The sequence below is a fragment of the Leopardus geoffroyi genome, chromosome C1 (assembly GCF_018350155.1).
Source record: "Leopardus geoffroyi isolate Oge1 chromosome C1, O.geoffroyi_Oge1_pat1.0, whole genome shotgun sequence".
NCBI lineage: Eukaryota > Metazoa > Chordata > Mammalia > Carnivora > Felidae > Leopardus > Leopardus geoffroyi.
The window spans coordinates 77,113,954-77,127,225 of NC_059328.1; the positions used below are offsets into that span (position 1 = coordinate 77,113,954).

The 13,272-nt window shown below is 34.1% G+C and overlaps 1 protein-coding gene across 36 annotated transcripts in view; it reads right to left on the reverse strand.

Annotated features, from left to right (window-relative positions):
* Positions 1–13,272, reverse strand: part of ZNF644 (zinc finger protein 644) — a 105,764-nt gene that overhangs the window by 20,084 nt on the left and 72,408 nt on the right. For 29 of the 36 annotated variants that reach the window (XM_045478230.1, XM_045478218.1, XM_045478223.1 and 26 more), the window contains one exon: positions 127–3,164. The exons of the other annotated variants lie outside the window; for them this stretch is intronic. In XM_045478230.1, coding sequence (XP_045334186.1) covers positions 127–3,164 — 3,038 coding nt within the window. The remainder of the gene's footprint in view (positions 1–126; positions 3,165–13,272) is intronic. 36 annotated transcript variants of the gene reach the window in all.

Consider the following 13,272-nt stretch of genomic DNA (forward strand, 5'->3'; position numbering starts at 1 on the left):
CCAATTAACTCTGAAAAATAAAATTATTTTTTCTTTATTCTAATAAAGACGAAATTTGAACAAAACCTTCAAATTCTTTCAATCTGAATAGACATAGTAACCCAAATTATCCACGTGGAAACTTACCTTTTCTAACTCGCTTAACAGGTGTCCCTGTGCCAGTTCTTTTGAAATGTTGCATTTTGTCGCTTGTGGCTATTTGTTCCGGTGATACAACATGACGGGCTTCATAGCTTAATCCAGCCCTGTGAAGATGTCCTCGAACATGATTTGATAACCCAACACCTGTTTCAAATGTTGCTGGGCAGTAAGGACATGATTTCTTCTCAAGAGACAGATCGGTCCAGTGAAAAACAGAACTATGCTTTGACAATGAAGTTTCTGCATTTTCTAAATGCTGAGGATCATGTATCTCATGCAAAAAGTTATTAGTTCCAGCATCTTCATAATATTCAAAATAAAAGCCATCATTCTGGTCATAACTAAGGGTAGCATTTTCTCCAGGCTCTTGACCTTCTACCTTGCTTTTAAAAAGCGGGAATAAGTTTACATGTTCTTGATTAATATCATTATAGGTTTCATCTTCTATGGCCTGTGTAGTGTAGTCACCTAGCTCAACATTATCCCAGGAACTTTCATCTTCTGTTTCATAGCTATCTTTCTTTTCAGCAGAATTAAGTTTTTGCAAAACAACAACAGTCATTTTATGTAAGAAATCTGGATAGCTATCCAAGTCTTCTCCTCCAACAGAACTTTCCTTCTTGGATTCCTTAACTACTCTCTTTACAGCTACACGCCTGTGTTCTCTGAAGCTTTCTGGCCTTTTCGTGTCAGAGTTTTGAGGGTCTGAAATAAAACTATTGTTGTGAGAATTACTTGATGATGAGAACAGATGTAAAGAGTTTAGTGAACTGGCTTCTTCTTTTTTGAAATGTAGAGGATATGATTCACCTGATTTTTTGATCATTCTGTAGTTTTCATATTTGTGTCTATATAAATAGTTGCTATTCGCCTTGGCATTAGATTTTTCTTTTGCTGCTTGATGGAAATACTTAGGTTTTTGGTCAGTGCTGCTTTTAATCATAACAGTCTTGTGAGAATTGTTTTGATTGCACACATTTACACCTGACTGGGCAATGCTTTTCCGAGCTTTTTGTACTCTGTGTGGCCGCTTATGGAATTTGGAAAAATTACTTGATTGTGAGGATGATCCAAATGTTCGCTTTACATCTTGTTTTAAAGCAGAGTTCTTTGGAAATGTGGTTGACTGTTGTTTAATTAATGGTTTAGTGCTATCAATATCTATAGGTTCTTCAAGAATGTCACTTTTTCTTTTATCAAGTCCAAGTGGACTACCATATGAATCAACACATGATGATGAATGCAAGTACTCCATGTGTTTTTTTAAAATACTTCTGGCTGAAGTCGTAAAAGGACACATCTTACATATGTAGGTAGCTGATTTTTTGGATGATCCTATAACAGAGTCTTTCATGAAAGTCTTTTTTTGCGTTTTTCTCTGGGCTATATCAGAACTGACAATAGGGCATTTTACCACCGCTCCATGGGCAATGCCTCGATGGCATTCTAATTCATTTTCTGTCACTGCCATGAAGTTACACTCTTCACAGCAGTAGTACCTTTTATCTTTTTCATGGGTTTTAGCATGCTGCACAAATGTTTTAGGGCAATTGGTACCAAACACACACTGAGGGCACTGTAATCGTGCACTTCTTCCTTCATCCTGAAGTTCTTTCAATTCGCGAATTTCCTCCATCAACTTCTGTCTTCTTTCTTGGTGAATAATCATATGCTTCAGAAGTGAGTTACGATCTCGAAATGTCCGTCCACATTCTCTACAAGCATATGGCCTTGGGACATTAAGATGACGAAAGTGGCTATTCCCATCTAAATGATACATCATATGCCTGTGGAGGTGCTTCTTCTCCCTAAAATTCACATTGCACTTTGTACAGGGGTAAAATGATGGCTCTTCGGTGCTGAAAGTAGCAGGTGACTCGGAATCACTTTCTTCACATTTCTTTTTTAAGGTATTAGAAAGAAAAGTGCTAGTATGAACGGGTGAACTGTCTTCGCCACACTTATCTGGGTTATAAATTAGATGCTGAAAAGCATCCACAGATTCCAAGTCTTCATCAGTTGATTCAGGCTTCACTTTTGATAATGCATATTTCTGTGAGTCTATTGCTTGTAGTTCTTCATTCTGTTCTAGAAAGTCTACTTCTAGCATTTTTGACTTATTGGGTACACAATTTGAATCACTAAAGCAATCTTCAGTGTAACGAGTTATCTTGCTTACATCCATTTTCCGCTTTCTCTTTTTTTCTAGACCTACTTTGGAGTGAACTGGAGCTTTATCCGCTGTGTCTTCATTAGTCATAAGAAACTGAATGAACTCTTTTTGGGGATCCCAGTTTGTCTCATTTTCTGACCTAAATTCATCTGTACCTGAGGAGATTCCTGTTAATGTATCAACACAATCATCTTTTACCAATAAATCATCACTATCCTCACCCACCTCTACTTGGTTTATTAAAGTGCTATCTGACTTTATACTACTCCCTACTGAATTCTGAATGTCACAACCAACGGAAGCAGAGGTAGGTAGTTTTTTAATGGAATGGGTTGGATTCTTAGCATGTGCTACATCTGATAACAAAAATAAAACTTGGTGTTGATTTGCTTTCTGTGGTGTAGATAGCTGAAGATCAGGTGCCACCTTCAAAGCTGAACAAGATTCTGTTGTTGGCTGATCCACAGGTTGTCCAGTGGTTAATGAAACACTGCCTTTATTCATACTGGAAGTCTTAGCTAAGGAGGAGTGTGAAACTGGTCCATTAACAGCAGCTCCTTTAGGCAAGATAAAGTTTTCACTAGAAACAGTAGGAGCACCAGCATGTATAAATAGAGTAGACTGGCCTCCACTTAAGGCTTTTTCAGATTTGTCCTTCGACAGTTCTTCAGGCAGAGTGAGTGTATTATTTTTCTGAAATGATGTCTGACAATCTTTTGGTTTATGAACTCCACTCTCTTTGTCTGAGATAAAACTGTTGTTATCTAGGAGTTCTTCTTTAGCACCAGTAATATCGGTGTTTATCTTCAAATCATCCATATTGTTGGCAAGCCCATTTAACACATTTAGTCTAGAAAATGGAAGAAAAAAAATTTAGATTTGCATGAAAAAAAATTCTAGTAGAATGTATGGAGAGTTCAAAGTACACATTTTTATTAGCATAATTCCATTCTTTTTATGTGGAGGTCCTAATAATTTTCCAAGAATGAAGAAAAACTTTAAAAAAGGTTAGGTTAATTTTTTTCTTTGTGCTAGGCAACAACAACCAATATTGAATATATACAAAACATCTACAGAACAGCAATATTAGAAATGGGCACATTATACTGGAACTACCTGTCTCCCTGGTAGGGAGGATGTAAACTCTTTGAGGGCAGGGACTATACCTAGTCACCTTCATATCTTTAGAAGCTAGCACAGTGCTTGGCAAAGGTGCTCAGGCAGTATTTGGTGAATAAAGGACTAACATGTTGAGGGAATAAAAACATAGCTGTAAAATCAAAGCAAAAGTGTGTACGAGGAGACAATTTTCTTCCCATGAAACTTAGATACCCCATTCAACTAATGCAAATTCCACCATGGTTCTGACTTCTTGACTCAGCAATTATAGCAAGGCCTTCAAAATATCCAATAATCCTCAAGAACAATTTAAAAAATCTGAAATTTGGCAACCCTAGGTATGAACTATCTGAAGTACTGGCATAAAATTCCATTATTTCTTTTCCTTTTGCACATGGTAGTAAGTACAGTTTATTCATTCTCCAAATATTTATTGAGCCCTTACCATGTGCCAGGAACTGCTCTATTATTCGGAAAACCGCAAACAAGACATGCTAGGTTTCTGCTCTCTTCTTCTCCTTCACAGTACTTAAATTTGTACTTGTATATTACTTGAATAACAAGTAATAATAATATTTTAAGACAGCATGAACTTAATCTGATATTTAGAAATTAAGACATTTTCAATACAGTTCATTATTTCTAATCTCTTATGGTACCAACTACATGTGCTGTAAAACATTAAGTCTAGTTAAAGAATAAAATAATTATTTCTAATTACTTTCGTATTTCACAACTGAGAACAAGCGCTTATAACGAGCTTATTCTTTCCACAAGATGTGTTCTTTAATACACCAAATATTATAAATAATACTGCAAATATCTTTTCTTTGGCATTATTATGTATACCAACAATTTTTCTGCCCCTCATAGGTCTCAGAATTCTGTTCTGAGATTGGCAGACATCCACAGCAATAAAAATAGACTTCCAATAAGATCATATTCAATGCTATCACCCCAAAATGGTGCTAATGCAGCACCCAGCAGGAGTCTCTACATCACATACACAGAAGTTAAAAATGGGCAGCACATAAACATGTGTTAGGGAAGAGTGTGTAAATGTCAATGAAAAGAAAAGCAAATCTTGATGCTATACTATTACCCATTCCTGACATTTCTCATTAAACTACATTAAAAAGTAAAATGTCCAAATAGGAACGATCTCATAAATCTGAAATGGACAACAGAATTTTTAAAAAACTAGCCTGAAAGACACTTAGTGTTCCTACTTATTATAATCACAGGGGTAGACAAATATATGCTCAGTCAATTTGAAAGCCTATATTAGCTTTTCTCAACAGGAAGCAATGTTGCTAACGAAGTGGTAAATTCAGTGTTAATGAGTGGCTTCACTGTTACCACCTCAGAGGTACAACCTTCTATGTTCCATGTTCCACCCATCTGTTCTGGTGTTAGAGGTTCAGAGATGGAACAGACGCTTCCCATTTAAAGCAACTTCATTGGTACCCCTGAACAGCAGGGTGACAAACTATGAGAATATCATGTCTGCTTGGAGACTGCATTCTCATTACCAGAATGGCCTTAATATGAGCCTTCCATAAGTTCACATTCTAAAGATACCAAACTGTTTTGCCACAAAAACACAGGAAGAATATATGTATGTGATATATCCTCTATCTCTAAACACATCTAGCGGAAGGAAAAAAACAGAAGATCAGATTAGATATTGTTAAAATATAAAATGAAGACTTTAACAAAGTTTTCCTTCACACCTAAAGAAATATGCCTAACTTGTCCCCAAATTAATGATCTCTCTACTCAAAAACAGAGGTTGTTCTTTTTTCAGCAAATTTCTTTTTAGCACATTGATATTAAAAAATCTACTCCATCAGTTTAAAAAATACGCTATAAGAAACTGTTTCAGTAAGCTAGTATTTTAGCAATAATAAAAAAATTTTCCTGGTTTAATTTTCAGAATATATCTTAACCAAAACATGTTCCAAGTACATTTTTTCTTAACAATATTCTAAAATCATAGCTGTTGCATTGAGATATAATGCAGAACGCTGAATCATCAAAATCTGTTACAGTGAATAATGGATCTAGAATTTTGACACCTAAATTTATTTCCCTACATTCACGGATGGTTATGTGGCATCTAGGCAAGAAAGCATTTGACCAATAACCTAATTTCACACTGTTTCAAAGTTCTTCCAACTATCTTTATATAGTCAAATATATGTAACAGAGCCATCAACACCAGTTTATGTTAATGTAACTAAGTAGGGGACACATTTGAAGGTAGACATCATTCATAAAGTTCAAAAAAGGGAAGCTAATAAATTAAAATAATCAAACTAATGTTATATTGTTTGGACTCCTCAAATTCCAATGAATTTGCTATTATCAAATAGGATATTTTAATAAAATGCTTAGACACTATTACTATGTCCTCCTCCATGTCATCATATAACCACAGAATTTTTCTTTTAAATGAATTTTAAAATGTTCTTGAAAAAAATTCACACACTTATAAAAAGCTGCAAATGGAACTTTAAATCTACATAAAACATATTTCGGTTTCTAGAAAATCATAATGAGTTCTACAGCTATAACTGCCTGTAGTTATACACTGTGAGCATTAAAAAAAAAACAGTACAAAGGTCAGATCTGTCTTCAAGATGACAGATCATCACTTTTATGCCTCAAGCTAGACTTATTGTCTTAGAAATTTCAAACATCAGTATTTTTGCAAACTATCAGCACTTGCTATAACACCCTCACTACACTACATCTTGAGGTTACTACAGAAGAAATGAGGTGATAATTGCATATTAACATAATTATTCTGTAATCCCTCTAAGCAAGCTTCCTGGGTCACTCAGTAATTCAGATTAGATACAACCTTCCTGTCATCAAATCTATGCTGTCCACTTTCTGTTCATGAATAATTTTTGATAAAATTAGCTTAATTTCATTCTTTTATGTACATTATTAATTGTATTTATTGCAAATAGGTTAATACTTTGTGGGTACTTCTTACATAATACCAACCTTTGTCATGTAGTATAATTTCATACAAAGATATAATACGATTTGCCCTCATTCTACGTTAGCTCATTAATAGCTATATTACACAGCTATAAATAAATTATAATGTTGCCCACTAGCTGAGTTATAGTTAAGATCTGTCAGATTTTCACAAACCCCATGTTCATTTAAATTATCCTTGAGAACACATGACAACTTCAGTTAGTCATATAGGAGATTGGGTCAAGAAGAAAAAAACATTCACAACTGTCATTCTGATTGCAAAAACAAATCTTAATTAACTGAAATACTACATCTACAATTACTGTGATAGTTAAGTCTATATATACCGTACACAATGTTCAAACATATATATATATACCCAAGCCTCACCTAGCATACAGTGCAAGTGAAGACAGAGTATACTGTATAACCATACCACCCCAGTAGTATCCTACTCTGGATGTCACTGAGAGGAAACACTAAAAAAATACAGAAATTCATAAGGGTATCCAGCACACCATGTAATGAAATAAAGAGAAAATTTGGTATGCTTAGTCTAATAATTAGTCAATACAATTAATAGTCTTCTAATGTTTGAAGGCATGCCATACAAAAGATGGTATGTTTGAATTATAAAGATATGGATTTCAACTCAAGATTAAGAAAAAACTAAAAACAGGAACCACTCAACAATGCAAAGGGTTGTCTCACACAACAGTGAACTGAATGGCTCAGCAGGTTGGACTATTGTCAAGAACACAGTAGAAGGAACTATGGCACTGGAGATTGGGTAAGATGTTTTCTAACATCCTCTCTGATATCTACTCTATATGTTAAATGCTTGGTTATTATATTATTAACATTTAATGTTATTTGAAATAATGAGCTAAAAATGGGAGTGAAAATTATACTACTGGGACTTTAATTTAAAAAAGATTCTCTAAATCAAAAATTACTTCAAATAATCCTTTGGTTGGGGCTCCTGGGTGGCTCAGTTGGTTAAGCATCTGACTTTGGCTCAGGTCATGATCTCACAGCTCCTGAGTCTGAGCCCCTCGTCAGGCTCTGTGCTGACAACTTCAGAGCCTGGAGCCTATTTTGGATTCTGCCTCCCTCTCTCTCTGCTCTTCCCTTGCATGCACTCTTGATCCCTCTCAAAAATAAACAAACATTTAAAAAAATTAAAAAAGAAAAGAAATAATCCTTTAGTTAACTTGTATGTTGATAAGCTGATTCTTGAACAATGAAAATATGGCACTAAATGACTAACACACAGGCCACAGAGCTATCTGCATCATGAAAACTACATACAAAGGTTTTTTGTATGGGTAATATCCCCCTCAAAAATTTTCAATGAGTTGAAACAAACAGAAAATACATAAATAATGAGCAGAAAAACAAAACAAGGATAAAATACATTCGGCACATAATGCTTTCCTCCAGCAGCATGTGGCCCTGTCATTACTGTCATTACAAACCAAGATCTATATGTGATTTTACCACCTACCACAAAATTATATTGAACTTGTCCAGTAGTTTTATTCCTGATGCCATATATGATCCTCATTATTTAATAGGAAGATGTTACAAACAGTAAGATCATAAACACCTAATAACACAAAGTGATTCTTACTGCCGGATATACTAAATAGTAAACATAATCTAACCTACCTCAAGAGGCAGGTAACTACAAGAAGGACAAAAGGTGGTAGGGAAGTTATAAAGGCCTAACTTTAACAACATGGCAAAATTATAAAATAATGAAAACCAACAGTAGTGGAAAAACAAATGGATATTCACTAATCAAAGGCTAATTTCCTAATGAAGAGTTTGTAACAGAAGAGGCAACGCAATAAATTACAGTTGCAACCAAACGAGAATGCTAAATCCTACTCAGCTACGGAATGACTGCTTGCTGCATTGTTTACACGTTCATATAGTGAGAACAAGATAAGAGTGACCATCACAGCTTTGAAAGGATATATGATGTGCATATGCACATAGCTCCAAGAACAATTCATGTTTTTTTAAAGAAAAAATTTAAATGAGTGATAACCTCTTTATATATTTTTTCAAACAGACCAAATTTTTGACCACAATTGTACAATTAACATGAACATAAATGTGTCAGCTCTACACTCCAAAGGTAGTGTGTCAACTCTGCTCTCAACGAATTAACTGCCATTAATCGTTATTTTACTTTGGCTTTTCTAGTGTTCTTCAGTCTATGATGAATTTACTCTTTGTGCTTAGTTTTGAGTTATTTTATAAACATTAACCCATCGTGTCCAATAAATGCAAAAGAAGTGCAAGTGTTTAAAAGTCCTAGGAAGACAAAACACAATTGTATTAGAAGTGAAGATAGATAATAAAAACACCTAAAGTGGTAATATAAATATTATATATGCATATGGAATGAACTGCTTGAGAGCTGAAATAATTCTGAAGAGCAAAGAAATTTAACCATTAAGAAATTACTGTGCTTACACATTTAACAATAATCAGCAAGAGATATAAAGAAATGTGACAAAGGAAGTTTTTAAGTACAAAATCAGCATCAATGTCTACTTGCCTAATGGTTTTCAGAAAAGGCTAGGAATTTGTTCAAGCACTTAAAAGATAAGAATGTTCAAAGTGCTGTGGATAAAACTTCTGCCCCAAACACATGACGATTCCACAGGACCAAGGTCCAGTAGAATACGCACATCAAAGTAAGTGACAGGACAGCAAATGCAAACAACTGGGCTTTGAAGGAATTCCTTACAACAGTTGAAGAGATAATCTGGCCTTAGAAGACTGCGTGAAACATAATAAATGTTTCCTTCTAATACTCACACAATTTTGCTCTTTCAAATTCAAAACTTTACATACTGAATTGTATGTACGTTTATTTTAATTTTTAAAAATGTTTATTTTTGAGAGAGAGACAGACAGACAGAATGTGAGCAGGGGAGAGGCAGAGAGAGAAGGAGACACAGAATCTGAAGCAGGCTCCAGGCTCCGAGCTGTCAGCACAAAGCCCGACGTAGGGCCAGGACTCACAAACCGTGAGATCATGACCTGAGCCAAAGTCGGTCGTTTAACCGACTAAGCCACTCAGGCGCCATGAAACTATGTACGTTAAAAAAAAAATTGGTAGATTTTATAGTTAAAGTAAAACTCTTATTATAAAGGTGCCATTAATTCATTTGGTAGTCATATTATTAGTCATATTTTGAAAATACGAAATTGTCTATAGTCTAATGAGAAATAAACTTGAACATTATGACACCAAGAGAACAAATTTTATTGAAAACGGCTCAGATTGTAGAAAGAAAAATTCTGTAATTCTACAATAATCTGTAACAAGTACTTAACCATTTACCTGTATTATGTACATTTAAACTGTAGTATGTAAATTTAAACTTCTATATATTTAGATGGATAAGTTTGATACTCACTGAGAACTAGAAAACTGAAACAAAACCAGTTTTATTTTCTGTAAAATATTTTCATTATATGTGAACTCTCTTACTGCTATCATTTACTCAACTTACCTTTTTCTCTTTCTCTAAAATCAGCCCCCCAAATACAATTATCTCCTAAGACAAATATTCCAAAGTAATCACTATTCTACAATTATCTTCATTCAGGAAGGTAAAAATTCAAATACAAGAAATCTGCTCTCCTTGAAGCAAATTACACAGGAATATGCATCTCTCTTGCACCAATGTCTTAAAAACAACAACAACAACAACAACAACAAGGAACATATTTTTGTGATGGCAAATCACAAACCAGCCACTACTTTTTTCTGATTTAACAAGTTTTCCTTATTAAATATTCAATTCTGGAGTTTCATTTATAAAACCAAAGATATTGATCTGTTGTGAATTTAAATAATTACAAAATTTCACCAAAATGTTAAACACTATGTAATATTTAGAAAATGCAAATACTTATTAATAATCAAATGTACACAGCTCTATTCAAACAAGTGTCATTTAAAAGTAGCAATTTTGAACCATAAGAGACTTATAGAACACATACTTTACAATTTACCCAATATCTGTAAAACCAAATTGTTATGAATATTATACTATTGTTTTATAAAAGGAGACTAAAGCTATTTAAAACTGAGATCATTTCAGGGAAAATTTTAATTATTCTTAAGATTAATAAAATGGTATTGCTGGTAGTTTTTTTTTTTTTTTAATTGTATTTCTACCTAAAATACAGGACACATATGTATAAAAAACTGCTATCAATAAAAAGCAATACATTATGTCCCAAGTGAGTAATATGGATTATACATTCTATAGTTCAGAGGAAGTAGAAGGTCCTATAAAATACCATGGATAAGAAAAGCCTCAGAGAAGCGAGGGTTTTAGCTAAATTTTATAGTGCACTATGCCAAGATAATCACTTTTTGGTCGCACAAATGCCTGGGTTTGAAAAATGGTTCCACACCTTCCACCTGGGGGCAAAGTTATTCCAACTTTCCTTAAATTTCAGTTGCTTCATCAATAAAATATGTATGAAACCTACTAAGAGGATTGTGTGGATTAAATAAGACAACATAAAACATATAGCACAGGGCCTAGCATTTAGTAATTACTCATGAAATGTTAATTCTTTATGATGCTTGCCATTAACTTGTTTCATTTATGGAATGATGATGCTGAGTTTGTATACTGCTCCTACTGAATGAAGCAGGAGACCCTTACAAGCAGAAATTTATTCTGGTACCTGGTACCTTACTACCACTCCTAAGGTATAAACAGGATAAACAGGCAGAAGCTAAAGAGTCAGAAAGAAGCAGTATGTCTTAAGAATTGCTGGGGCTTTAAGAATAACACTCTTGCAGGGATAAAGCAGGGTTTCAGTAAAACAATATTAAATGAGCAATAAAGAGGGGAATCACAGTGCTTGACCCGGTGCGCCAAGGAAAAAGGACATGAAGTGGCGACTCAGGATTTAAGAGTTTCTGATTCCTTAGGGTCTATCAGGGACATGCATTTATTTTTCCTCTCTCATAAAATGCCAATGAAATGAAAAGAGATGAACAAGAACAGAGAGGCATACCAAGGTGGATAGAACCATAAATGAGAACGGTAATAGAGGTGAGAACTGCTGGAAAGAATGGAGATGACAATCCCCCCCCCCCAAAAAAAAAACATCAAAAAAAAAAAAAAAAAAAAACCAAAACCACCAAAGACTAAAAATAGGTTTTATGCCAAAAAATATGAATCAGAAAAGCAACAGACTTTTTAGTGTCAAGACTTAAATGTTCAGTCAAAGGTGGTATAACTTCAAAGTTTGGGGTTAAAATTATTTTGACTGTAGAATCTTATACAGAGACAGATAACATAGTATTCAAGAGTAAAGGCATACAGTCCATAAGTTTACCACTTACTCACCACTCAGAAAAGTTTTTCCAAAGGCTGAATGTGGAGGGGAGGTATGTCCTAAAAATGGCTAAAATTGGTGTGTTAAGTGTGTTTTTTATTATTTTATACAAGTGATTGAAATATATAAATTTAAATGTATTATAAGGTTAATCACTAGAATAAAAAGAAGTAAATATTCATAATATCTTCAATTTCTATAAACTATTGCGGCTTCTTTTTATGATTTTAAGTAATCTCTACATCCAACGTGGGGCTCAAACTCACAACCCCAACATCAAGAGTTGTGCGCTCCACCAAACTGAGCCAGCCAGGTGCCCCTAAACTATTGTGTCTGAAGTATAGAAGTACAATATGCTCTAAGTGAAAGGGTGACAAAGAACTCTGAAATAAAAAAAAAATACTAAGCAACAACAACTATTAACAACAAAACAACTCTCAACAGAGGAGTTGAAGAGCAGAGTGAATATGGCTGATGAAATGAGAGGTATTCTTAAAGAACAAAGACTTCTTAAAAAGAGAGCAAGAAGAGAAAATAAATATGAAACCTACATCCATAAATTATATCATGTAGGAACTATAGAAAAGCACCCCAAGGGAATGAAGAAGAGGACACAATAGAAAAAAAAAATGTCAGAGCTCAAGAAATGCAGTAATCTTCAGATTAACAGGGCTCAATCAGTGCTCAGCGAATGAAGAAAAAGACATGCTTCTTGACAAGTCCTGGGGAAATTTCAGATCTCTAGGAATAAGAGGTAGAACTCTGCTCATTTTCAGAAAACAAGACAAAAACAAAAACTAGGCTATCTACAAAAACAAGAATACACAATTCCTCATCAATGTCATCAGATTTTTGAGGAAAAATGGTATTTTAAAATCAAATCTGTCTGAAAATATTGCCTCCTCTACGTTTCCCACTCTCTCCCACTTCAGTTACCAATGTAAGAGTCTGGTATATCCTTCCACTCCTTTTTCTTATTCATACAAGCATACACATATATGTATTTGTTTTGTGATTATCTTTATAGAAATGGCATCATACAATATACATGTTACAGTAAATAACCTTGAATAGACAGCCTTACAGTACTGTTTTTATCTCAATAGTATAGATTTTTCAAAGCTGCATGTGTATTTTGGCTTAATACACATTTCTAGATCATTTCCCCAAATTTCTATCAATATGCATATCTACTTCTAGTCTGTAAGAATGCCTATTTCCTTACAGTCTTACCATTTTTGCCAGCATCATGGTGAAAGATGTGAAAATACTTTTCAACTCTATAGCTACCACTCAAGCATAACAACAACAAAAAAGACATTTGGGACAAACAAGGATTCCAAAAGTTTACCATGCACAGATTACTCAGAGAGTAATTCTCAGGCATAGAGACACAAGAACATATAAAAAAAAAAAAAAGCTAAGAATCAATAAGCATTAATGAGCAACCAAACCAC